General features: G+C 62.6%; 4 protein-coding genes across 10 annotated transcripts in view; 3 read left to right on the top strand and 1 right to left on the bottom strand.

Annotated features, from left to right (window-relative positions):
* The window catches only part of TOP6BL (TOP6B like initiator of meiotic double strand breaks), a 107,060-nt gene extending 104,137 nt beyond the window's left edge, over positions 1 to 2,923 (top strand). The window contains exons 16-17 of the mRNA XM_068976428.1: positions 2,522 to 2,703; positions 2,789 to 2,923. Coding sequence (XP_068832529.1) covers positions 2,522 to 2,703; positions 2,789 to 2,854 — 248 coding nt within the window. The 3' untranslated portion in view covers positions 2,855 to 2,923. The remainder of the gene's footprint in view (positions 1 to 2,521; positions 2,704 to 2,788) is intronic.
* Positions 2,924 to 3,084: 161 nt separating this feature from the next.
* RCE1 (Ras converting CAAX endopeptidase 1) lies at positions 3,085 to 6,070 on the top strand. Of its 3 annotated transcripts, XM_068977836.1 has the most exons (8): positions 3,085 to 3,269; positions 3,405 to 3,507; positions 3,600 to 3,683; positions 3,940 to 4,018; positions 4,506 to 4,673; positions 4,802 to 4,873; positions 5,132 to 5,194; positions 5,493 to 6,070. In XM_068977836.1, exons 1-8 carry the CDS (start codon positions 3,085 to 3,087, stop codon positions 5,726 to 5,728), a joined length of 990 nt encoding a protein of 329 aa, XP_068833937.1. In that variant the 3' UTR covers positions 5,729 to 6,070. The 3 variants fall into 3 exon arrangements, with proteins under 3 accessions (XP_068833937.1, XP_068833938.1, XP_068833939.1); XM_068977837.1 differs by lacking the exon at positions 5,132 to 5,194; XM_068977838.1 differs by lacking the exon at positions 3,085 to 3,269 and having other exon boundaries at positions 3,374 to 3,507; positions 3,604 to 3,683.
* Positions 6,071 to 8,085: 2,015 nt separating this feature from the next.
* The window catches only part of PC (pyruvate carboxylase), a 103,705-nt gene continuing 86,053 nt past the window's right edge, over positions 8,086 to 25,737 (bottom strand). For all 5 annotated transcript variants that reach the window (XM_068978372.1, XM_068978374.1, XM_068978370.1 and 2 more), the window contains 13 exons: positions 23,737 to 23,899; positions 21,587 to 21,769; positions 12,697 to 12,841; positions 12,244 to 12,333; positions 11,935 to 12,156; positions 11,327 to 11,483; positions 10,576 to 10,816; positions 10,202 to 10,451; positions 9,786 to 10,030; positions 9,525 to 9,704; positions 9,190 to 9,438; positions 8,777 to 8,917; positions 8,086 to 8,699 (listed from right to left, as the gene is read on the bottom strand). In XM_068978372.1, coding sequence (XP_068834473.1) covers positions 8,451 to 8,699; positions 8,777 to 8,917; positions 9,190 to 9,438; positions 9,525 to 9,704; positions 9,786 to 10,030; positions 10,202 to 10,451; positions 10,576 to 10,816; positions 11,327 to 11,483; positions 11,935 to 12,156; positions 12,244 to 12,333; positions 12,697 to 12,841; positions 21,587 to 21,769; positions 23,737 to 23,899 — 2,515 coding nt within the window. In that variant the 3' untranslated portion in view covers positions 8,086 to 8,450. The remainder of the gene's footprint in view (positions 8,700 to 8,776; positions 8,918 to 9,189; positions 9,439 to 9,524; positions 9,705 to 9,785; positions 10,031 to 10,201; positions 10,452 to 10,575; positions 10,817 to 11,326; positions 11,484 to 11,934; positions 12,157 to 12,243; positions 12,334 to 12,696; positions 12,842 to 21,586; positions 21,770 to 23,736; positions 23,900 to 25,737) is intronic.
* Positions 16,925 to 19,411, top strand: LRFN4 (leucine rich repeat and fibronectin type III domain containing 4). Its single transcript, XM_068978688.1, has 2 exons — positions 16,925 to 18,273; positions 18,850 to 19,411. The coding sequence occupies exons 1-2, from the start codon at positions 16,925 to 16,927 to the stop codon at positions 19,409 to 19,411; spliced, it is 1,911 nt and encodes a 636-aa protein (XP_068834789.1).

Raw genomic sequence — 25,737 nt, 5'->3', positions numbered from 1 at the left:
CAATTCAGTATTCACCACACACAATTCAGTATTTGTGCAGTGAAAAGACAAAAGAGTAAGTACTTTCCTTAGAAGAAAGAGGGCTTCCCTGGTGGCTCAGATGGTAAAGAATCTGCCTGCAATTCCGGAGACCCGGGTTCAATCCCTGGGTCAGGAAGATCCCCTGGAGGAGGAAATGGCAACTCACTCCAGTACTCTTGCCTGGAGAATCCCATGGACAGAGCCTGGCGGGCTACAGTCCATGGGGCCGCACAGTGGGACACGACTGAGCAACACTTTCACTTTCTTTAGAAGAAAGAAATTAACATTTTATTCAGCACCTTCTGTGGACCCAGGGAGATGCTAAGCGTTTAGTGACCAGTCTTTCACAGTGACGCTTTGGGGTGGGGAACACTGATGTACTTAGCAGGAGGAAGATCTGAATTTCAGCCTACTGCCCTTAAAGCCCATGCTTTCTCTCTACTGAATATTTATGATCTGGTGGACCCCCCCAGAAGAGTGTTTGAGCCGCTCTGCCTTACAAAGCTGCACCTCGAGTTGTCATCAGTCCTGTGTCCCACGTTGGCAGCCATGCTGAAGAAAATCAACAGTGTGTGACGCCTCAGGTCCATTCCCTGAAGAGCCTTCAGATAGCCAGTTCTTCCCAGTCTTCCTGGCTTTTTCCTCAGTGGCTACTCCATTCTGTTAAAAATCTACCCAACCTCCTGATTTAGCCTCCTACTTCACTTACTAATCTTTTTCCATAAACTCACCCAACTTGTACTCTGCCCACTGCCAGACCCTTATCAGCACAGGACCCACCCCTCCAGGGGGCATTACTCCATCCATTTTCTCGGTGCCATCAGTTATTCCTTCTGCACCTTCAACTCTTTTTCTGAGTTCTTCCCGTCAGGAGGTCCATCTTCAGAAGGACAGCGCCATGATCTTGAACTCCTCCCATCATCTCCCTCACACTGCGATTAGGATTCTCAAAGCAGCAAGCTGCACTCCGTTTGTCTCTCTTTCGTTCCCTCTCTAATCCAGGGCACTGCTTTTCCTGTGCCTCTGAACTGCACGGCTCTTGTGTGGGAGGGCCTCTTAATTACCAAATTGATTGTGCATTTATCTGTATCATGGCTGGACTGTCTGCAGCACTTGGCACTGTGAGGCTGTGATGCACCAGGTTCTCCTCATCTCTTACCTTCTCTCTTCGACTAGCTTCCTCTGGCCACCCCCAAACAGTGCTCACACCACACCCCCTTCTTCACTGCTCTCTTCCATCCCAGGCGCTGACCCCTGCCTCTGGGAACGAGACTCCTCAGTTGGTATGACGAGTCCAGGTCTCTTCTGAGCCTTAGATGGAGACCTGTCTGCTCACTTGGCTGGGCCCATATGGTCAGCTTCCTCTCTCCTGGTATCTTGCCCTCTGCACACACACCCAAGATCAGCTCTTCTTTCTTTAGTCTGTGTCAGGGTTAGCAGCACCACAGTTGACATATCTAGTTTTTCACATCAGAATCCTGAGATTCATGTGAGATGGCCCTCATTCTAATGATTCACATCCAGTCTACCACCAAGGCCTGTCAATTCAGTCTTATGAATACTTCTGACTCCTCCATCCTCACTGCCTTCACTTCTGGGCTCTTGAGGGCTTCCCTCCTCTAACTTGACTCTAAACCACATGTTTGACGAATGATCATTCTGAAATACAAAATTAACTATCTACCTCATGTTTATTCACTGCCTTCCAGTTTCCTATAAATAAAAATCCATTTCTTAGCCTGCCCTGATTCCCACTAACCCATTCAGATTCATCTCCTTGAATCCCCATCTTGCATTTTATGTAGGATACTGCTTAATGCCTTTGCGTGTTTGCCTAACTCTTTCAGCCTGGAATTCCCGTCTTCTACCTTGTGAGTCCAGTGTATTTCTGTTCATCCTTCAAAACCCAGCTCAGACATCTCCTCAAGGAAACCATTCTTCACTTAAAGAGATGGTTAACAGCTTCTTTCTGTTTTACCCCCTGGACTTTGTACACACTACTGCACCCTTCCTAGTATCTGTGAGCTGCACCTAGGGAACAGCTTGTTGATCTATGTTCCCAGGACCTGCTCAGGAAAAAGCTATAGACCCAAACTTAAAGTTTGCACTGCCAAATGAAGCCTCAGCAACAAAGGGGGAGAGAGGTGAGGCCTGGCTTTCTGGCAGGTAGGGAGGAGCTGGATGGTACAGACTCCACGAGGAACGTGTCAAGTGAGCGACTTGGCGCGAGACCCAAGTAAGGGCTTGGTTCAATCCCAGGTGTCTTCCCGGGCCCAGCTCTGTGGGGACAGGGAGACCCCGAAGCCAATGTGCAGCCTCAGCCTGATCCTGTAGACCCGGTGCTGCCGAGTTTTAATGCGGACAGGACCAGCTGAAAGGTTTCTGAGGTGGGAGGGCTAAGAGAGTCTGACTCTAACTCCTTCCTTTCTCCCAGGCTTTCCCCAAGGGTCTTTCCAGCACAGGACAGGGGAGTGAGATGAGCGGGCTTGTTTTCTCCTAGGGACCGGCGAGCAAACAGAAAACAAGAGGCTCAAGAGAGGCAGCCTAGGCTTGGAGGAGACGCGGGCCTCCCGCTCTGCTGGGGCCCTGAGCCCGTCAGAGGCCGCCTCGCGCCGCGCCGAGCCCACCGCGGCCCCGCTGACCTTTAGCAGAAGCAGGACGGGCCCCGGGAGCGGCCTGGAGGTAACCGAGCTAAGGACGAGTCGGCAGGGCGGGGACCCGGCCACGGCCGAGGGGTCCTCACCCCAGGTCCCCTTTCCTCCCGCAGGACGCGGTATGGCTGCAGGAAATTTCCAATCTGTCCGAGTGGCTGAGTTCTGGGCCTGGGCCCTGAACCTGGCCCCCTTCCCGGCGCTTCCACACCCACCCAGCCGCCTCCGGGGTCGCCTGTTCCGTTTTTCAATAAACCTGCTCCGCTCGCGCAGCTTCTGCTTCAGTGTCGGGACGGGGACGGGGGTGGGGACGAGGACCGCGCCGTCGGATGACGTCAGCCACGCTTCCGGCAGGCGCGGGCCGGGCGGCAGCGGGACCGCGTCACTGCGGCGCGCCGCGGGTCCGGGCGCGATGGCGGCGCTGGGCGGGGACGGGCTTCGCCTGCTGTCGGTGTCGCGGCCAGAGCGGCAGCCCGAGGCGGCGGCTCTGGGCGGCCCAGGCCCCGGGCTGTGCTGCTGGGTGTCTGTGTTCTCTTGTCTCAGCCTCGCCTGCTCCTACGTGGGCAGCCTCTACGTCTGGAAGAGCGAGCTGCCCAGGTGCGGGGGCTGCGCGCGCGGCCGGAACCCGCGCCTCCGCGGGGCGGGGCTGTGGGCGGGACTTGGGGAAGAGAGGGCGGGCCCGCGCCCTCAAGGGTGGCCGTGGGCCCCCTGAACTTACTGCCTCCTCCTTAGGGACCATCCTGCAGTCATAAAGCGGCGCTTCACCAGTGTCCTGGTGGTGTCAAGTCTCTCGCCCCTCTGCGTGCTACTCTGGAGGGAACTTACAGGCATCCAGGTGCGAAGGAGGCGGGGCAGAGGGCGGCGGGCGAGCGATCTCAGGACTCCAGGGGAGGGAGCGAGACTGATGCCCCCTTTCCTGTGGCTCAGCCAGGCACATCCCTGCTCACCCTGATGGGATTCAGGCTGGAGGGCATTTTCCCAGCAGCGCTGCTGCCCCTGCTGCTGACCATGGTGAGTGCTCCTGCTGTGTCTTTCCTTCTCTGCTCTTCGTCGTTAGTGAGACCCTCCTTTTTTTCCTAATCCTGGTTGTGCCCAGCTGTTGACTGATGAGAGACAAGAATTGTGAGATGGCCCAGGGCCCTCGGGTATGCATAGGTGGGAAATCCTGGCAGAAAACGGGAAGCCTGAAATCTCCTGAGGCCGTGTCAGGGCAAGAGCAGAGGATTGTGAGCCTTTCCTTTGATCGCTCCTGTTTTTCTGTCCTCAGATCCTTTTCTTGGGCCCACTGATGCAGCTTTCCATGGATTGCCCCTGTGACCTGGCATATGGCCTGAAGGTTGTCCTAGGTGAGTCCTCAGGGCCAAGGGAAAAAGTAGGCAGTCCGGGATAATGAGAAGGGATCAGTGCGCTATGGTAGGACCTGAGATGTTCTGTTTCTCAGCAGTAAATTGGGAACACATATCAGGTGGCCTCTAGGAGTTCGTTCCTAATGTCCAGTGAAGCCTGTAGGAACCCCTAGCAGTATTTGGGGTGGACAAGAGAGCTTGTCCGTTGCTTCCCTTGACCGTGGTTTCCTAGAAGAGAACTGGTCCTGGGCAAATTTTGATGTTTCCAGAATTTACTGTCAGGATACTTTGCCTCAGCTACTATTGCTTTTCCCTTTTAGTCCCCTTGGGATATTGTTTTATACTAGGTCTGATAAAGTTTGAATGTTGATCTGTTCTCCCAAGTGTTTATGGCCAGGGGAGGTTGTGGGAGAGGGGCCCTTGAGGCCTCTGGGTCACTTTGTTCAACAGCTAGTCTCTCATGGCTTGTCTTGAATCCCCTCCCTAGCCCCTCGCTCCTGGGCCCGTTGCCTCACAGACATGCGTTGGCTGCGAAACCAAGTGATCGCCCCCCTGACAGAGGAGCTGGTGTTCCGGGCCTGCATGCTGCCCATGTTAGCGCCGTGCACGGGCCTGGGCCCTGCTGTGTTCACCTGCCCACTCTTCTTTGGAGTTGGTGAGTTTGTCATGCCTGGTCCTGTTGAGATGGTCCTGGCAGGGAACCAAGAATGGGAAATGGGGGCCAGGGGAGGGCCTGTCCAGCAGGCTGGGAGGAGTGTGACCTGCTTCTCATCTTCCTCTCAGCCCATTTTCACCACATTTTTGAGCAGCTTCGTTTCCGCCAGAGCAGTGTGGGGAGCATCTTTCTGTCTGCAGGTGAGTCCTAGAGAGCTGGCCTGGGGCAGTCCTGGGTTGGGTGCGTGAGGGTGTCCCTGATAGTCACTCTGGAGGAAGAGTTGGGAACTGAGGGCTCTAGTATCGGAGGGGCTGCTGACCACGGGCTTGGGGTGTAGAGAACAGCCTAGGTGTTGGGGCAGGCAGCCAGGGGAAGGGGGTGTCTCTTGCTGATGGGTGTGCAGTGCTGGGGCAGGAAGGGCATGCAGGTGTGGTCACTCGAGGCCTCCCCGTCTCCAGCGTTCCAGTTCTCCTACACAGCTGTCTTCGGTGCCTACACTGCTTTCCTCTTCATCCGCACAGGTTGGTCCTCAGTCTCTCACGGGTCCCCTGGGGCTCAAGGGCCCACAGGAGTGGGTGGGAAAATGGGAATCTGTGTTTGTTCTAGGAGCAACAAGTTTCTTCTCCCACAGTCCTTGAGACAGGCTGAGCCAGGGTCCTCTGCCTGGTGCGGTTTGAGAGGTGGAAGGAAGCAGAGGCCGTGTGTGAGGGTGGATGGGTGGCCGTTGATCTCCTGTTTCGGGGGATGAGGGTCTTAGCCCTGGAAGGGCCTGGAGAGGTAGCGGGGCTGCTCCATGGACTCCTCTGTCTCCCTCCCCAGGTCACCTGATTGGGCCGGTTCTCTGCCACTCCTTCTGCAATTACATGGGCTTTCCTGCCGTGTGTGCAGCCCTGGAGCATCCGCAGAGGCGGCCCCTGCTGGCAGGCTATGCCCTGGGTGTGGGACTCTTCCTGCTTCTGCTCCAGCCCCTCACGGACCCTAAGCTCTACGGCAGCCTTCCCCTTTGTGTCCTTTTGGAGCGGGCAGGGGACTCAGAGGCTCCCCTGTGCTCCTGACCCACGCTCCGTACACACTCCTATGAACTCTCATGGGCTTCCCAGCCCCTCCCCGTCAAGGAGTACTTCAGGGGAGGAGCTGATGGGAGGCCCCGAGAACTCAGGAATTTTTGTAGGGGACTGAAGCCAGAGCTAGTTGAATCCCAGGGACCAAGAGAAAGGAGCAGACATCCCAGGACGTGGCCCCTCCTGAAAGGGTCGAGGAGCAGCCGGGAGTGAGGGACGCGGGGACGCGGGGCCCCGGAGCCGAGCACTCCTGCCTCGCTGGGGCCTGCTGCTTCCCTGAGCTGCTCTGTGCCCCCTGCCTCTGAAAAGCTGCTCGGGGGTGGAATTTACAGAACCCCCCCAAACTTCCCAGGGTTTTCTCATTGTCTTTTTGCATCAGGACTTTGTATTGGGATATTAAAGAGATTTAACTTGGGTAACATGGCCTTGGACCTTTGGGGATTAGTCCGTTTGGGGTCTTGGGAATATGCTCCGTGCCCCCAACCTGCCCTGAACACTAACCTCTAGGCAGGTCTGCCTGTGGCCAGGTCCCTGGAGCACTGGACAGGATGGGGCCTCTGGCTGCGCTAAGTCTGCAGTGTGCTTCCTGAGCCGGGCCCCAGGTCCTCACCAGGCGGGACTAGGTGGCACGTGCAGGCTCAGCTCATCTGGGCCCCCTGCCTTCAACCCGGGTTGGAGTCGGCCCATGCCCTGCCCGCAGCGATGGAGCCTCCAGCCTCTGAGAGGGTGGATAGTCCACTGCGGGCCTTCCACCAGGACCTCCCGGCATCTGCCAGCCTCACGCCACAGAGGAAGCAAGTTTAACCCGAAGAGGAGTCAGCCCAGGCACTGGGGAAGGGCGGCTGTTCTGGCGCTCGCCACCTCTGCCACGCGCTGCGCTCATTTGGCTCCTAGAGGAACCCAGAGCAAAGGCCCAGAGAGCATGCGCAGCCTGGCCCAGCAACACTGTAACTTAGGGTTCTTTCTAGAACCTGGCAGTATTCTATTTGCTCTTCCTCTTGTTTTTAGAATGGTCCTTATGTTCTCATTCCTCTGCCCCTAGGACACCTCTCCCTGCCACACACACTTTCTAAAAACATTAATCAAAGAGTATTACCCCTTTAGGTCCCATTCTAGACTTGAGGTTGTCATGAATCCCCTTCCCTGAGGCTGGTGGTTGAAGAAAAGGATTCACTCCCCAGGGTGCCCCCAGGTTGGCTACGACTAAACTATACTGGCTTATGAACAGGCCTTGTGACAAGTGTGTACTGACCTTGCTGGTGAATTTTTCTCTCCCCAAGCCTGTGTAACCACTGTCGAGGAAGCCAAGGAATTGTGCACAGGTGGGTTTCAGAGGGTATGTTTGGGATCTGAGAGTCAGAAGAGGTAGTCCAGGCCCACCCCAGAGCTTCAGGGTGGCCCTCAGCACTAGGCCGGCAGGTGCTGGCAGGTGCCAGGCCCCGAGGTCGGGCTGGGGCTATCCCTCCACGTCCTTCCATGCCTGCTCAGGAACCACCTGGGCCCCATCCCACCCCTTCCTCGCGTCCCGACCTCCCTGCAGGGGGCACATCAGTGACCCAGGCAGGCGGGGCTGCTGTCCCCCCACAGGTGAGGGCACTGCGGGGCGGGCTTGGGGGTCTCCTGAGGCCTGGTTGTGGCGGGTGTGGACAGGGCTAGACCCTGGAGCTCCATCCAGTGCTCCTGAGCTTCCCACACCCAAGGGTCTTGTCTGTCTCTAGAAGGTGGTATCTGCATCTAATTCTGAATTGGGTGGGAAGGTCGTCCCTGCTTCCCAGGGGAATAAAGCAGTGTGTAGTTGAGAAGCAAGTCTACCAACAGCCTGAATGCTGCCTCTTACCAGCTCTGTGTCCTAGACAAGTTATTTAACCTGCCTGTGATTCCATTTCTGCGTCTATAAAATGGGCAAAGGTTGATTCCTTGAGTTAATAGGTGTTAAGTATGTAGAACAACCCCTTGCCCAGCCCAGGCTCTTAGTAACTAGCTAACCCTATTTGGGATGTGTATACAACAGACACTTAAGAATCCCCCTGCAATGCAGGAGACCTGATTTGATCGAGACTAGGGTTAGATCCCTAGGTCGGAAAGATCCCCTGGAGAAGGGACTGGCAACCTACTCCATTCTTGCCTGGAGAATCCCATGGACAGAGGAGCCCGGTGGGCTATGGTCTGTGGGGTCAGAGAGGCGGACATGACTGAGCGGCTGACAGTCACCACCAGTGTCCTCCTCGGCGCCTTCCTAGGAGGAGGGGACAGCCCCCCCCCACCCCAACTCCTGCCGGGGGTGTCTGGGGCAGCCCTGCTGCCTGTGCTGACTGGCACTAGGACCCAGAGTGGAGGGCAGGGGAAAGCCAGTTTTTATTGAGCGAAGTTCTGCGACCTGGGCCTCAGGTCTCCCCTGCAGGAGGTAGCACCCCTAAGTCTGCTCCCACGGGCCCCAGGCCCACCTGCACGCCCACCTGCAGTCTCCAGCAAGGAAGGGACCCTTATTTGGCAGGAGATGAATACGTGAGTGACTGTCGGCTGCAGGGAAAGGACAGACAGTGGGAGACGGGAATGGACCGCCACAGGCAGTCTCTCCTGCCATGAAGAGCCGTGGACAGGAGCTCCAGGGCCAGGCCTTCCTGGCCTCGGGCACTGGCCAGCCTGGGCCTGCCCTGGCAGCGCAGTGTCCTGAAGGCAAGGGCGGGGATGGTCAGGCTGCCGGTCTCGGGCACGGTCACTCGATCTCCAGGATGAGGTCGTCACCCTCCAGCGTCATGTCCTTAGTCACGTGGACCTTGCGGACAGTGCCCTCCACGGGCGAGGTCACTACAGTCTCCATCTTCATGGCGCTGAGCACGCACAGGGGTTGGCCCTTGGTCACCCTGGCCCCTGCCGCCACCTTGATGTCTATCACCTTCCCGGGCATGGGTGCCCCGATCTGGCCCTTGACGTCCTTCAGGGCCTTGGGGTGGAAGTGCATCTCCTGCAGGCAGGGCGGACAGCACGTGAGGCCCCAGCCCTGCCCGTCCCCACCGCCTGGCTGGCCCAGGGCAGCTGTACCTTCATGGCCTGGGTGTCCTTGACCAGGATGGACCGCAGCTGTCCGTTGAGCTCGAAGAAGACCTGCCTCTGGCCCGCCCGGTTGAGGTCACTTATGGCCAAGGCTTTGATGTGCAGCGTCTTGCCTCGCTCCAGCTCCACCTGCAGGGAGGCCACCGGGAGGCTCAGAGCCAGGCGGGGTGAGGGCCAAGTGGGGAGAGCAGCCCCTGCCAGTCCCAGGCAGGGCACCCTACCTCCCTGGGGCTCAGCTCCACACTTGTAAAGACCTAGCTCGCGGGTCTCTTAAGGGTACTGTGTGAACCCCCAGCTCACGAGGCTGGGGGACAGGCACATCAGAGCCCTGGCACCCTGGAAGTGCTGGGGTCCCTAGGGGTGGCCGCTGTGCAGCGCAGGTAGCTGCCAGAGGCACTGACCTCAAACTCCTCTGCAATCTTGGGTCCCTGCAGGAAGAGGCGCGTATTGAGGCTGTCCAGGGGGCCGAAGGTGGCGGTGAAGTCCTTGAAGTGGGCAAAGACATCAGGGTACATGGCAGCTGAGAGCACGTCCTCTGGGGTCACCTCCTCCCCGTGCCGTTCCGTCAGCTCCTTCTCCAGTGCCTGCAGGTCCAGGGGTGGGAGGGAGGCTCCCGGCCGGCCCTCCACCCTCGGCAGGTCTTTCAGCACCTGGGATGCAGAGCGGACGGTCAGGCCTGGTTCCCAGATGCCCTTGCACTGGCCCCCCACCCACCATGGCGCCGGGCCTTCCTGACCTTGGAGCGAAGGGGCTCTGGGAAGCCCCCATGGGGGATGCCAATGTAGCCCTGCAGGAACTCCACCACCGAGCGGGGGAAGGACAGCTCCTCTGCCTGCGCTTCGGCCTCGGCTCGGGTCAGCCCGTTCTGCACCATGAACTGGGCCAGGTCCCCCACGATCTTGGAGGAGGGCGTCACCTGAGGAGAGGGGACCCCTGGGTTTAGGGTGCCAGGCACCTTACAGAGGCCCCGAGGCAAGGGTAGGAGCGCCTGGCTCACCTTGATGAGATCACCCAGCATCTGGTTGGCCTCCACGTAGGCCTTCTTGACCTCCTTGAACTTGGAGCCAAGCCCCATGCTGTGCGCCTGGAAGTGTAGGTTGGTGTACTGGCCCCCTGGGATCTCATTCTCGTACACGTCCGAGTTGCCAGACTTCATGGTGGCCGTGCAGTCAAAGGCCGCGTACAGCCCCCGGGCCCCCTCCCAGTACTCACTGTAGTCGAACACACGCTCCAGGGGTACACCTGCAGGGACACCAGAGGCGGGAGGCTTGGAAATGTGCTGAGTCCCAGAGGCCCCTCCCAGGACCCCAGGTCCAATCAGGCACCACCGCAGACGTGGGTGATGGAAGGCCCGGCCCGGAGAGGCCACCCCGACTGCCAGGAAGGGCAGGGCTGTGGCTGTGCTGTGCCTACCTGTGTCCAGGGCCGTCCCTCGGGTACAGGCCACCAGGGCCCCCATGCTGGGTTGTGACGTCATTCCAGACATGGAGTCAGCTGCCACGTCCACCACGTCAGCCCCCGCGTGGGCACAGGCCAGCATGGCTGCCACACCCGCTCCTGACGTGTCGTGGGTGTGGATGTGCAGTGGGAGGTCAGGGAAGCGGTCCCGGAGGGAGCTGACCAGCATGGTGCAGGCCATGGGCTTCAGCAGCCCGGCCATGTCCTGAGAGAAGCGGGGAGGAGGGACGGTGAGGGGTGGGCATGCGGTGTGCCCAGCGGGGGTGAGGCGCGTCACAGCGGGGAGGCGGGGTGGGGGGCAGACTCCCGGGGGTGGGCTGGGCGGGCACCTTGATGCACAGGATGTGGGTGCCGGCTCGCACCAGCTCCTCGGCCAAGCCCAGGTAGTACTGTAGTGAGTACTTGGTGCGGCTGGGGTCGGACACATCCCCCGTGTAGGAGATGGCAGCCTCCACCACGCCACCAGCACTGCCGGCCGCCTCCATGCCCAGCAGCAGGTTGGGCAGGTAGTTGAGGGAGTCAAAGACCCGGAAGATGTCCATGCCATTCTCCTTGGCCACCTCGCAGAACCTGAGTGGTAGGAGTGCTCAGGGTTAGCTCCAGCCCACCCCCTCAGCACATCCTTTGCTGGCTCCTGGCCCTCTTGCAACCCCTGGGGAATGAGATCTGAGGGCCGGGTCTGGAGGGCACACCACGGCATGTCCATGGCGTGGATAAGCCTCTCTGGGGCAGCCTAGGCCAGGCGGGGTCACCCCAGCGGCATCTGACGAGCAGCAGAGCTGCCCAACGCCAGTCGTGTGCAGTGCGGCTCCGTCTGCCCGAGTCAGAAGGACCGCTGGGGATCATTTGCTTTGCCAAGGCGTGGCAGGCTGAGGAGACGGAGGCCTGGCTTCCAGCTGCAGCTCTGCACACGTGCGCTGGGGCTCATCTGCCCTCCGGGGGCCTCCCCTGGAAGCCCTCCCAGTTCTCTCATTTGCCGCCCTGGCTGGGCACAGCTACTGAGAGGGTTGGTTTCCGGCCCACTGTGGGGCACGCAAGCCTCGCACCTGGGCCCAAACGGCGCACCCCACCCAGGCTCACTTGAAGACCACGTTGTCGGGGTAGTTGGTGTAGCCCACGGCGTTGGCCCCCCGCAGCAGCATCTGGAATGGGATGTTGGGGACGAGCTCCCGGAGCTCCTGCAGCCGTCGCCAGGGGCACTCGTACAGGAAGCGCATGGCGACGTCAAAGGTGGCTCCTGTACCGGGACCAAGGGGCCCAGGTCAGCCCCTCGCATCCCGGGGGCCCTGCCACTCCCCGCAGCCTGCGCCTCTGGTCCTAACAGCGCCCCACTCATCAGGGTCCATCGCGTCCTGGCCCCGACCCCTGCACACTTTCCTTTGCTGGCCCCTCGGGACCACTCGGGCTCACGGTGTCCTCTCTGCGCCCCCCTCACAGCCTTCACCCCCCTTCTCTGTGCCACAGCACGCTAACAGGTTGGCATCTCCTCTCTCACCCTGAGCTGCCAGGGTCTCAGCTCCACGACCTCAGGTCCGGGAGAAGGGACACCGGTCACTATTTGCTAAACCCGTGAACACCTTGCCTTGTTCAGTTCTCACGGGTTCCCCTGGGGTTCCCACCTCCAGCTTGTCCCAGAGAGCGACCCGCCTGCACTGTGGGGCCCACGCTCCCTCCCTCTCCCAGCCTACCTCCCCAGTTCTCTATGCTGAAGAGTTTGTTGAAGCTGTGGGCAACGTATGGGGAGATCTTTTTGAGATCATGGGTGCGCACACGCGTGGCCAGCAGTGACTGGTGGGCATCCCTGAAGGTCGTGTCCATCAGCAGCAGCCCCTCATGGTTCCGCACTGCTCGAGCAAAGCCCTCAGGCCCCTCCCGCAGCAGGATGTCTCTGAAACCCGTTGGGGGTGGGCCTAGGGCAGAGCGGGGCATTAGCACCCACCCTGCCAGTGGCAGCCTCCATGTCACCGCTGTGAGGTGGCAGAAGGGATCTCACCTACCTATGGGCACCACAGGGACGATGGGGTCTGTGGGGCTGGGGTTGGCCTTGACGGGGATCGGGGTGGTTGGGCCATTCACCATGACGTGTCCTGGGGAGAGAATGGGCGAGGGTCAGGGCAGGCTGGGCCAAGCCTGAGTCAAGGGCAGAAGTGAGAGTGGCTGGGCCGGGGGCTGGGGGTACTCCTCCAGGACCCTGGGTCTTCCAGCTGGCCCCTGTCCTCTCCAGAGCCAGGGCCTCCTGGGTCAAGGCAGTGGGGACCTGGTGACGGCCACACAGATGGAGAAGCAGCCTCTGAGATCAGGAGCGGGGGTGGGGGGTCGGGGGCGGGGGGTGAAGCAAAAGAAGAGGTGCGTGGCCAGGCCAAGGATGGGGCAGGGCGGCCAGGTGGCTCTCTGGGTGGGGGCAGAAGCAAGGCATCCGGGGGGGGAAGAGAAGGGAGACTCGGGCGAACCAAGGTAGTGCAGCAGCTTCTGGGCCCGGTTCTGTGCGGGCCGCAGCTGGAACAGCTCTGGGTTCTCGTCGATGAACTGCGTGTCCACGGTGCCTGCCAGGAACTGCTGGTTGTTGAGCACGTTCTGCAGGAAGGGGATGTTGGTCTGCAGGACAGAGGCAGGTAGGAGGGTGTCACTGTGCAGTCTGGCCAGGGACAGGAGGGGCTGGACGTGCTGCTGGGGACTGCGATGCAAGCCTCCCCGTGAAATGGCGGTCCCGCCCGCTTCACCACCCCCACCCTGGTCCTGGCTGAGCCCCCAGGCTGTCAGGGGCCTGAGCCCACCCCCCTACCCTGCTCACCCTGGAGCCTGTGCTGAGTCCCACCTCCCCACTCCTTCCAGCCAGACTGAAGATGGATTTGGCCTTTCCTGCAGCACCGCGCCTCCCCGCCACGCTTCCTCAAAGGGGCCTCAACCTCCAGGGACCCCACCACTGCACGCAGCATGCGCTCTGACAGTCTGAGGTCCCTCCTTCCAGTTAAATCCACCCTCCTCCTGCCAGCAACTCCCGCCGGGATGCCCTCTCCTTGGGCTTCCAAGACTTTTCGCTCCCCTCTGCCTCCTCCCTCGTTCCACGTTCCACGGGGGTTCCTCCCACCCCTGCAGGAAGGAGGCTGTCACCCAGCCTCTCCTTCTCGCCAAGCACTCTCTCCCAGGGTGGCCTGTCCTGGCCACTAGCTCCAGACCCCACGTGGAAGTGCCTCCTGGGCACCTCTTCCCGAGCACCCCTCACACAAGCTCATCCAATCCCAAGTCGGCCTGTCTCCCCCAGGCCTCCCCTACCTTCCGTGGCATGCCTCACCACCCACCTGGTTCCCAAAACCTGAGCTCATCACCTTCACCACTCACTGCTGTGCCAATAGGCACACCGGACGACTCTACCACAGCCATCTCTGGACTCCGTGTCCCCTCAGCCTTAGGCCGGGCTTCCCCGTCACGGCCACCTCTGGTCACTCCAGACTTGCCCTGTGTGCTCACACCGCCACACCTGCTGGCTGAGCTCCTCCTGGAGGCCTGAACTCAAAGACCTTCCCGGTCCTCATCTCCCGCCCTCATGGCAGAGCCGTCCCTTTCTAGGACTCCATGGGACCAGCCGTGGGAAAGCCTTGCTCAGCCTTATCATCTTGTCTGCAATCTTCTCAGACCCGGGAGCACTTTAGAGGCAGGGGTGCCATCTGAGGGGCTGGTGCCCACGGGCTCTGTGCACAAGGGCCCTCTGTTCTGCTTATTAAATAGCTGGGTGACAGCATGAAGCCGCAGCAGGGCTGAGTCCACCCTGGGGGCCAAGGAGGGGTCGGGTGGGAGTGCCTGGGAGCCCGCGCTACAGGAGCTGCCCCAGGACACGCTGTAAGGCCTAGTGGACGCGACTCCAGTGTGCGTGCGCCTGTGGCTGTGTGGCTACGACCTGGCTGTCACTTCAGAGAAGGCAACTTTGTGGGTTGCACATGCGCGATTCTCTCGCACCTTCGATAGGAAACCCAGGCCCAGCAGGCCCTGGGCCCTGAGGCTGCTCTGAAAGATTCTTCCTGTCCCCAGGGCTCTCGTCACCTCCCCCACCAGCACCCACGGCGGCCACCGCAGAGTGGGGCCGGCCAACATTGCCTCATGCTTGCCGGGTGTAACCAGCCTGCCTGTCTGTCCCTGAGACTAGTCCGTGCTCCTCCTAAAATGGGGACATTTCAGCTGGGCCAAGGCATGGAATCTGAGACAAGAAAACCAGTTCAACCAGCTAAAGAACCTAGCGCATCCTAGGGGTGGCAAGGATGCTAAGAGGCCTCCACGTCCCACCCTGTGCTTCCCTTGGGTATTCCTCCTCTGTAATTTCTGGAGGATGTCACCCAATCCATCCTCCATGGGGGAGTAAGCTCCATGCGGGCAGGCAGGCCCCTCTGGTTCCCGATCTATCCTAGCTCCCCGCGGAGCAGCACGTGGCGGATGCCAGTAACTTCTACGTTGAGAGTGAATGAAAACGTTCTTGATAGGGAGAAGAGGGAGTATCCGATGCCACTAAGCAAGAGGTGACCTGGGCAAGGATCCAGCGCCTTCATTTTACAAATTCAACAGCTGCGGAGGCCCGAGGAGTGGCAACAAAAAGAATGCTTTCCAGCTGCCTGAGCCCCTCACAAGTCACCTCCTCTCTTCTCCTCTCAACCCATGAAGCACCAACAATCAACACTCCTTAGCCTGAATAAGAAAACTGTCTCAGTGGTTAAGAATTTGCCCAAGGTTACCGGGTGTACCAGGCAGGATTAGAAATCCAAGGAAACGGCAACCCACTCCAGTATTCTTGCCTGGGAAATCCCATGGACAGGGAAGCCTGGCAGGGTACAGTCCATGGGGTCTCAAGAGTCGCACACGACTTAGCGACTAAACCACCACCGTTTCCTTGAGGAGCCTGAGGGCTAGGAAATACTTGGGGGAGGTGGTAACTTCCCTTGTTTCCCTGCTGGGCCCAGACGAAAGACCAGGGTGTGCATTCAGCTTCAGAGCGCTCAGCGCTCCCAGCCGAGCCCGGATCTCAGAGGCAAAAGCCGGGAACTCAACCCCGCCCCGACACATCGCGGGACCCCCGACTCAGCTGGGCCGACTCGTTCCGGGCCACTCTTCCAGGGAAATGCCCGGTAGGAACAGAAGGGGGAGGGAGGGGCCACCGGCCGGGCCAGGACCCCCGACGCACAGCTTCAAACGGCGTGCCACTGCCAGCCTGCCGGGAAAGCGCGCAGCGCAGACCAATCGGGCCGGAGGCAGAGACCGGTTGGTTCCCGTGCGCGCCCGGCGGGGCGGGGAGCCTGGGACGAGGAGGGAGGGGCCGGCAGCGGGGGCGGGGCGCGGCGCCAGCCCGAGGCCGAGCCCTCTCCGCCCCACCCCGTTGGAGCCCGGCCGGGGGGCATCGCCCCAGCCCTCCCCTCCCCCCGCAGGGCCCGTGCCTGTTGGGGACCCTCCACGTGACTTGGTGATGCAGAACGGTTATGACCTTCACCGTGTGTCTGTGAACGCGAGGGTCCCAGCAACAGTGCGGGTTTGCACCCGGCCCTGCCGGTGGGTGCGGGGACGTGTGGGAGTGTGGGCATGTGTGGGTGTGTTGGGGAGGGTGCCCAACGACATGTGACAAAGACTCTCGTCTCTGGGAGATGGTGAAGGGGCCCGCGAGCTGGCGCTTTGTCTGCCTGTCTGCAGAGTGACGGTTCGCGCAGCGGCAGCAGGCGCCCGTGCGGTGCAGGATGCCGGGGCGCCAGGGTGGCCGGGGGCGCGCGCGCCTGTGCCCGGGTGAGTGCGCTGCGGCAGCGCCGGGGGGCTGCGCGGCGGGTCCGCGCCGGCCCGGGCCTCGGGCGTGACCAGGAGCCACCCGTGGGCGCTGCAGTGGCCGCGTGTCCGGGTGACCTCGGGAGCCGGCCTGGGCCCGGGTGGATCCCCACGCGCCCCTCCCCGTCCGCTCTCCACGTGCGTGTCCGCGGTGCGCGTGCTCGTTGGCGCGCACCCGCCTGCCTGTCGCTGCTGCTGCCGCCGCCGCCGCCGCCGCCGCCGCCGCCGCCGCCGCCGCCGCCGCCGCGAATCGCTCCGGGAAAAGGTGCCGGGAACCGAGTGAGCCGGGGCCGCGGGCCCGAGCGCCATGGGCCGGAAGGCGCGCGGAGCGCGGCTGGTCAGCCCCGGGCCTCATCCCCGCGGGAGAGCCGCCTGGAGTCGGCAAGGGCCGGCCGGGCCCACGGGGAGGCCGGCCCGCGCCCCCTGAGCTACGGACACCAGGTGAGGGGGCCGTGGGGGGCAGTGTGGGGAGCGGCCAGGGAGGGGCGGGGGCCCCAGGAGGGCTTGGGGAGGCACCTTAGCCGGCGGGGGAGGGGGTGGCGCCGAAGGGATGCTGGCGAGTCCAGGGGACGCCAGGGGACGGAAGTTCCGGGACCCTCCCTGCGCTCCCGGCCACCTCCGCTTCCTGCTCACGCCTCACCTTGTCCCCAGAGCCTGGGCTCCCTCTCACGGCTTGGGAAATGTGACCTTTATTCGGGGGGCCTGGCTCTGCAGGCCCCAGCCTTATCTCAGCTTTGGGGGACCCCTTGGGCCTTTGACCCTGACCCCACCCCCAGGCCAGGCTCTGGAAGCTGCCCCCCCCCCAAGATCAGCCCCGGGGCAAGTGGGCAGCGGTGCCAGCCCCACCTGTGCCTGGGCTGTGGCCCTTCCTACAGGGCGCTCGCCATGGCCCCGCCGCTCCTGCTGCTGCTGCTGGCCAGTGGAGCGGCCGCCTGCCCACTGCCCTGCATCTGCCAGAACCTGTCGGAGTCGCTCAGCACCCTGTGTGCCCACCGAGGCCTGCTGTTCGTGCCGCCCAACGTGGACCGGCGCACGGTGGAGCTGCGGCTGGCTGACAACTTCATCCAGGCCCTGGGGCCACCAGACTTCCGCAACATGACCGGGCTGGTGGACCTGACGCTGTCCCGCAACGCCATCACCCGCATCGGGGCCCGCGCCTTCGGGGACCTGGAGAGCCTGCGCTCCCTGCACCTGGACGGCAACAGGCTGGTGGAGCTGGGTGCAGGCAGCCTGCGGGGCCCTGCCAACCTGCAGCACCTCATCCTCAGCGGCAACCAGCTGGGCCGCATCGCGCCAGGCGCCTTCGACGACTTCCTGGGCAGCTTGGAGGACCTGGACCTGTCCTACAACAATCTGCGGCAGGTGCCCTGGGCCGGCATCGGCGCCATGCCCGCCCTGCACACCCTCAACCTGGACCACAACCTCATTGACGCGCTGCCCCCGGGCGCCTTCGCCCAGCTCAGCCAGCTCTCCCGCCTTGACCTCACTTCCAACCGCCTGGCCACGCTGGCGCCCGACCCGCTCTTCTCCCGGGGCCGCCACGCCGAGGCCTCACCCGCGCCACTGGTGCTGAGCTTCAGCGGGAACCCCCTGCACTGCAACTGTGAGCTGCTCTGGCTGCGGCGGCTGGCACGGCCCGACGACCTGGAGACCTGCGCCTCCCCGCCCGGCCTAGCCGGCCGCTACTTCTGGACGGTGCCCGAGGGCGAGTTCTCCTGTGAGCCGCCCCTCATCGCCCGCCACACACAGCGCCTCTGGGTGCTGGAGGGCCAGCGGGCCACGCTGCGGTGCCGGGCCCTCGGCGACCCTGCGCCCACCATGCACTGGGTCGGCCCCGATGACCGGCTGGTGGGCAACTCCTCCCGGGCTCGGGCTTTTCCCAATGGGACCCTGGAGATCGGGGTGACAGGCTCCGGGGACGCGGGGGCCTACACCTGTATTGCCACCAACCCGGCCGGCGAGGCCACAGCCCGTGTTGAACTGCGGGTGCTGGCTCTGCCCCACGGGGGGAACGGCAGCACCGAGGGGGGCCGCCCGGGGCCCTCGGACATCGCGGCTTCAGCCCGCACGGCTGCGGAGGGCGAGGGCACGCCTGAGTTGGAGCCGGCCGTGCAGGTGACGGAGGTGACAGCCACCTCAGGGCTGGTGAGCTGGGGGCCGGGGCGGCCAGCAGACCCCGTGTGGATGTTCCAGCTCCAGTACAACAGCAGCGAGGACGAGACCCTCATCTACCGGTGAGGGGGCGATCTGCAGAACGGAGCCCCCAGCTTGGGAGCCGCCCTCCTCTGAGCCGGCTCTGCCTCCTCTGGGGAGGGCTGGCCACCTCTGCTGCCCCTGCTCTCTCCTGGGGCTTCCATGCACCCCTTCTCAGCTTCCGAGCTGCCTGGGGGGTCGTGGGGGCTGCAGGGGGAGGGGAGGGTAGGAGTCTGTGCCCCGCGAGGTCCCAGGCAAGGCTGGCAGGCGGGGCCCGGAGTGCTGGCGTCTGTGTTCAGGCAGGCGCTTAGCCTCACGGGCACTGCTGTGTGAGTCTCCGCAGCCTCTGAGGCCCGGGGCGGGCCTGGGTGTCGATGGGCACACCTGTCTGCCCTGCACCATCTCCAGGGCCACACGTGCCTGCTTGTTTCCTCTGCCTTCTGAAGTGAACACACAGGCTCCTGTGGGCCTGGGGAAGGGGCTTCTCAGAGCTGGGACCTGAGGGCGTGTGTGTGTGGGGGTGGGCTGTGAAGGGAGCTTCAAGGCCTTGTGGCCCTGGGCAGGGGGCGGGGGCCTGGGCCCCAGGCCTGCGCTCTGACCCCTGCCCTTGCCCGCAGGATCGTCCCGGCCTCCAGCCATCGCTTCCTGCTGAAGCACCTGGTCCCGGGCGCCGACTACGACCTCTGCCTGCTGGCGCTGTCACCCGCTGCTGGGCCCTCTGACCTCACTGCCACCCGGCTGCTGGGCTGCGCCCACTTCTCCACGCTTCCAGCCACGCCCCTATGCCACGCCCTGCAGGCCCACGTGCTGGGCGGGACCTTGACTGTGGCCGTAGGGGGCGTGCTGGTGGCTGCCTTACTGGTCTTCACTGTGGCCTTGCTGGTTCGGGGCCGGGGGGCCGGGAACGGCCGTCTCCCCCTCAAGCTCAGCCACGTGCAGTCGCAGACCAACGGAGGCCCCAGCCCCACGCCCAAGGCACACCCCCCACGCAGCCCGCCACCTCGCCCCCAGCGCAGCTGCTCCCTGGACCTGGGGGACAGCGGCGGGTGCTACGGTTACGCCAGGCGCCTCGGAGGGGCCTGGGCCCGACGGAGCCACTCTGTGCACGGGGGGCTGCTCGGGGCTGGGGGCCGGGGGGCGGGGGGCAGTGCCGAGCGGCTGGAGGAGAGCGTGGTCTGAGGGCTGGGAGACCGCCCAGGAGGCGGAGAGTGCAGGCGGGCGGCCTCCTGGCCTGGTGGGTCAGCGCGGCTGGAGAGCCCCCCCCCCGGCCCTCCCCTCGGTGCCTCTGGCAGGACAGGGGCCCTTGCCCTGGTTCTGGCCTCCAGTCGGGCAAAACGGGACAGGCCCCTGTGATAGGTGCTCACGGCCTCCGAGCGGGGGCTGCAGCTGCCAAGTGGAAGTCTTGTCTGTCTTTATAATAAAATTATTGGGGCCACCTCAGTGCTAGTCTCTGGCCTGGTCCTGCCCGGCTCCCTGAGGGGCCTGTGGAAGCACAGACAAGCGGGGTCAGGCTGGGGTTCCCAGCCCTGTGGAGGCGGCCCCAGCAGCCTGGGTGCCCTGGAGAGCAGGCGGCTCTGTGCCCACATCTATATGCAGAGGACGCCCCTGCCTGGAGTGTGCGGCCAGGACGCTCGCCTGGCACAGACATCAGAGCGCACAGGGCAGCAGCGGGAGTCGGTGGGGGATGGCCTGGCTCTTCTGGGCAACGGGACCTGGGCTGGTAACTCAGAAAGTCCCCACTGACCCCTGCTGGTGACAGCGTCTTTCCCCATTGGCCAAGGTGCCTTCAGGATTTGTAACGTCAAACCAAAGGGCCTAGAACCGTACCGCCCTGCTCTTGGTCTGGGACCCCCGGAGGGCTCCCGTCGGGAGTGCGGGCCCCGAGTGGGGTCTCGGCTCTCAGCTGCTCCCGACGCCCCTCAAGGCTTTGCTCTTGCTGGACATCCTGGGGCAAACACCAGGGGGCACCAGGCCCCCATGGCCACGGCTCTGGTTCCCACCTCGAGAACCAGGCTTGGGGCGGCATGCCCTGGCCTGTCCCAGCCCCTCCAGCTCATGTCCCCACCAGCCCGTGGCCCAGACGGCCTCCTCCAGCCTTCAAACAACCACTGCTCCCAAGTGTCAGCTGGGAGGAAGCTGCAAACACACCCCAGGCACGCATGGTTCTCTGGTGGTGCCAGGAGCACCCAGGCATTTTGAGAACATGCATGTACCCGGGCCCCGCTGTGGAGGTGGGTGTGGCACCCCTGCCCGTGGGGCTGTACCTGTGCTGAGGGGTGGTGCGCCCTTCTGCCTAAGCCCTGCTGTGCCTCTGATGGCAGCCTGGTGAGAGCTGGTGTGGTAAGGTGCGCGTGTACGCGTGTGCCGGCTGAGCTCACACACATGTGCGTGGCGTTGACACACACATGTGCCTGCCCACCCAGCCCCGGAACACATACCTGGATGTGGCCCAAGAGAGATCCTGGTTTAAATAAAGTGAAACAAGGGGTTCAGCCAAGAGGAGCAGGAGAGTGTGAGCCGTGCCAGGGCAGCGCGGAGGGCGGTGGGGCCGATGCCCGGTCTGGGCACACACCGGGGGGCACTGGGGCCCAGCTTGCTGCCGGCCTCCCACCTGTGGCCCTGGCTCCCTCCTCCACCTTCTGGAACGAAGGCAGTGGGAGCTTGGGAACCCCCAGCCTGTCGGACGGGTGGACAGTACTATGGCCCAGGGTCACCAGCAGGACAAGAGCACAGGGGTGGGCAGGCGAGAGGTGGGGTGACCGGGCCCCCTGCTCACCAGTCACCCAGCCCGGAGCAGCCCCGGACATGGCCTGCCACCATGCCACATCCCGGCCATGTGTGCAGGAAACGGCCCCTGACCGGGTGCCCTGAGGCTCTTCACGGAAGCGCAGATACCCCCAGCACGGGGGACAGCCCTGTCCTGTGAGGTGGGCTGAGAGCGGAGAGCGGCCACTGCCCCGCGGGCTCCTCCGTCCCGCCTGCTTTTTGAGAAGGTGATGGGGATGGAGCAGGGCTGAGCGAGGACAGCGCTGCCCACGTGGCCCAGACCCGGCGCCCAGCCTGGACCCAGCAGGGCGGGAGGCACTGAGAAGGCGGGGGGCTGCGGAGTGCCGTGTGCGGTGTAGGGACTCGGGGGCAGCTCCCCCACCGTGGGCTGGGCCACTAGTGTGGTCCCCTGCCCCTGGCCCTGCAGCAGGTCTAAAGTGGCATGCGCCCAGGGCAGGCCCACGGGTACACAGAAGCACTGGCCTCGGACACAAGACAGCCTGCGGCAATGACTTCACCTCTGGCTATGGACACAGGTGACAGAGATGACCCAGAGGCCAGGGGCATCTCGGGGCTGCAGCCTCTCACCTTCACGCCTCGGACTCGGAACTCGGCCAGGGCTCTGCTCATCTTGGTGGCAGCCGTGGGGTGGTCCTTGCCGTGGGCGATGACCTTGACCAGCAGGGAGTCGTAGTGGGGGGAGACGACGGCGCCTTGGAAGGCAGAGGCGTTGTCCAGGCGGATGCCCATGCCCTCCCCGCTCCGGAACACCTGCGGGCAGAGGTGGCCCAGTCAGGCCAAGGTCTGAAGCTGGAGTCGAGACATGGCACCCCCGTGGCCCCAGGCTGGACCAGCATGGGCCGGCAGGGCTCTAAGAGTCACGCACAGGTGACCCCCAACTCTGGTTTGAGAAGTTCTGCTTCATTTCTGCCAGCAAACCGAGGGGCACCCCACCGGCTCTAAGGGCCACAGTCACGGTTTCCTCCTCCCTGAGAGGAGCTGGCAGGGGAAGAGGGCAGGACGAAGGGTGGGGAGCATGGGCCCCGCCAGCCCCAGGCTCGGGGCCCCACTCTCAGGGCCGACGCGGAGTCAGCGGGGCACGGAGGGGCCAGACCTGCCACCCGCCTGCTTGACCAGCCCCCTTGCCTTTCAGATGCATTTGTTCACTCGTTCAGTCCGTAGCGCGTGTGCCCACCTCACACCAGGCACTGGGGACAGAGCAGCTACAACAGAGGCCCCGCTCAAGCAGGGGCCCCAGCCTGCGGGGCGAGGGGACAGACTGAGGAGGAAACACACAGACGAGCGGCAAGGGCGCTGCAGGACGGAGCCAGGCAGGGGAGGCAGGCCGAGGGGGTCCCTAACACCCAGCGACAGGGAAGGCCTCGGGGTGCCCCGCCCTCCCTCCCTGTCAAGTGGGAGAGGAAGGAGCAGTGAGCTGATGAGAAACGCTGGGACCAGATGCAACGAGATGCACGTGAGCCCACAGGCCCGGACAGGGAAGCAGAGGGCGAGGGTCAGAGAGGCGGCTCAGGGGCACAGCCGGGGCTCCCAGGAGTCACCGGTGGAGACTCAGGGCGGGGGGAGGGGCCTTGGGTGTGAATGCCCGGGGTGGGGGCCTGGTGAGCAGCACTGGCCAGGGAGACGGGGAGCGGGAGGGACAAGCGGGGGCCTGGGGACACACACTGCACTGCATTTCCGCGTCTAAGGGACACAGCCTGTGCGCGATAAAAAGGAGCTTAATAAAATATTTAAGCATGAACGCTCAGCTGTGAGCAGGAACCGTCAGCTAAAAATATTCTGTGGTAAACCAGGCTCGGAGGAGCCAGGCCTCAGAGATGGAGCTGTAGTGGGGCTGCCCCTGCCCACCGAGGGCAGACTCGATGGGGGCGCCCGCTGGACAGCGCTCCAGCCTGGGAGCTGGCCCCCACCTGTGGACCTGGATCCTTCCAGAAACAGTCCTGGTAGTAGCTCTGCCTCAAGCCAAGCAGCCGATGCGACTCTCAGAACCGGACTGCTCCCCACCCCACCCCACCCGGCCACCCCACCCCGCCCGGCCACCCCAGTCTGTCCTCTTGGGCTCAGTAACGGAGAATCACCCTCCTGTCCTCCCTCAGGTCCGCTTCCCCAGACTCCTGGGCCAGAGGGGGCAGCGGGAGGGCCGCAGAGTGCTGACTTGGAGCCAGAGGTATTCTTAGCTGGGGCATGAGGCAGGGCCAGAGGCCAGGGGCCCCAGCTGGCCCAGAGGCACCCAGGCCCCCTACGCCACTGCTCGGCCTCCTCCCTGTCCCCACCATCTCCCGGACTCCCGCATGCATTCTGACGGGTCCCCTGGCCCAGCCCAGCCCCTCCCCTGAGACCTCCGGGACCTCATCTCTCGTGCGCCTGGCTCCTCCCCCAGGCTGAAGGCAGGACCAAAGCCAGCGGGACCGCTCAGTGGGCAGCGAAGGTTTGGGTCCTTGTGAGACGAGTCAAGGACCTGGGCTCTGTTCCTGGGGATTCCGCACTTGGCTCCACCCAGCTGACCTCCCTGTCCCCGCTGGCGGCCTTCCCGGCCTCCATGGCAGCCTCTCCCAGGAATGCTCTCCCCTTTAGTGCTGGACAGCGCCTGGCTCCCACGTACTCTAAGCTCCAGTGAGGCGCCCCCTTCACTGCTGGGCCCACAGGCTCCCTCGTGCCCCCCGGAGAATGGCCTTCACGCAGACCGAGCCGGGCGGCGGGCTCTGGCGGAGGTGGCCTACCTCGATGCGGCCGGTGTCGGGCTGGAAGCTGCGCGCGGGGTCCTCGGTGGTGACCCGGCACTGGATGGCGCAGCCGTTGATGCGGATGTTCTCCTGCCGGAGGCCCAGGTCAGGCAGGCTCCGGCCCTCAGCCACGTGGATCTGGGCATGGACCAGGTCCACACTGCAGGTTGGGGGAGGGACGGGGAGGGGGCGGCATGAGGCAGGGGATGGCCGCGGGCAGCCCTGGCCCCTGGCCCTGCCTGCTGACCCTCACCAGCCTCGTCCTGACCACGCCTGGGCTGGGAGCCCTGCAGGGTCCGCCTGAGGACACGGCGGCTGGAGGAGCAGCTGAGATGTTAGCAGCACCCTGGGCTTGCCCCCCACCTCCACCCCCAACTCTGCCCTGCGCCCTCCCTGTCCCCCTGCCTCCCGCAGACCCTCCTGACATCAGACCCTCCCTCTCACAGCGGTACATGCTACTCTGTGCGTGGTGGGTGGGGTGGGGGTCGGTTTGCCAGAGAAGATCTCAGAGTACAATCTCCACATGAGCCTGGTTTTCTAAGCACACCCTCCCTGACTGCCAAGCTCTTAAGGACAGCAACAAATTCAAGTGGAACAGCTGTTTAAAAACTCCAGGCTTTCAATTTATTGTCACTGAGGCTGTGGTAAGGACAGCCGGGAAACATCATTGGCAGACCCTCCTCAGTGTTCTGTTTTTCAGTAGCGATGATGGTCACTGGGCATTGCCATGCATCCACACCGTGGACCGTGGCTGTGCCCTTCCCAAGCTTCACCTCCACAGTAATGCTCTGAGAGCCGCCAACATTCCCATCAGAGGATGAGCCCGAGGGTCAGAGAGGTTACAGCCCAACCAAGCTCTACGCGGCTCGTGACCTGGGAGGAACCTGCGCCCGAGTCTGTGTCTCTCTGACACAGAAGAACCTCTGCTCGGGAGCAAGCAAAGAGCCCGACCCTTAGCAGAACTGGCTTAGGGCAGGCTCAAGATTGACGAAAAATTTCCAGCATCGTGAAGGGGAAAGTCTCACGGGGCCAGAGGGTGAGGCTGGAGCACGTGGTCCACTCAGCCTTTACCTGGAGACAGGGAGGACTCTGGGGGCTCTCACACCTGCCAGGTGAAGGCAGGCGCCCCAGCAGTGTCCTCAGTCTCCGGTTGGGTCAGAGGTTGAAGAAGGAACTGTCAGGAAAGTTCCATGGTGGGATGGACTGGCCCAAGGCCAGGACATAACACTTACGGCTCAAAATATGTTTTTTGAAACGAAGAGAGGCCATATTAATTATTTATAAATTGGGCAGGTTTTTTTGGGAAATGTCTCTACGCAATGCTTGTGGGAGAACCAATCGGTACAGGTGATCTAGAAAGCTCTTTAGGTGGTGGTGGTGGTGTCCAGTTGCTAAGTAGTGCCCACTAGCTGGTCACTCTCTGTGACCCCATGAACTGCAGCATGCCAGGCTTCCCTCTCCTTCACTCTCTCTTTAGGTGAGATATTGCTTATTCATTGCTCAGGTAATCCTACTAAAGATGCGCGTCCTCAGAACTCTTCAAAGAGGTGGGCAAAGATTTAGGCCCAAAGATGTTGAGTGACACACCCTTAAAAGCCACAAAAGTAGAAAACAACCTAATTGTTTAAAAATAGAGGACTACGGGGATCAGTTATAAACTAACCAGAAGATGGAACAGTGTGAGGCCACTTCTAAGAATTCAGAAAGAGTAATGGGAATGCCTTAGACAAATATGGCATATGAAACGTAGAATAAGTCATATACAAAATATCTCAATTGTGTCAAACTACTTATACAGTTAAGTAAATAAAGATGGAAAGAAACCAAACGATTTAGCGTGGGCTTAGGAGATACAGCACAGGGCTTGAGAGGACCAGCCGTGCGATCTTGGGCAACTCTCTTAACCTCTCTGAGCCCTGGTTTTGTCAACCGAAAAAAGGGGTTGATTGATGCCTTGGGGATGCGCAGCACACAGAGCCGCCTGCTGGGAACCTCCCA

The sequence above is a fragment of the Capricornis sumatraensis genome, chromosome 8 (genome assembly GCF_032405125.1).
Source record: "Capricornis sumatraensis isolate serow.1 chromosome 8, serow.2, whole genome shotgun sequence".
In the NCBI taxonomy this organism is placed as follows: domain Eukaryota; kingdom Metazoa; phylum Chordata; class Mammalia; order Artiodactyla; family Bovidae; genus Capricornis; species Capricornis sumatraensis.
This window is presented reverse-complemented; position numbering and strand designations above follow the sequence as displayed.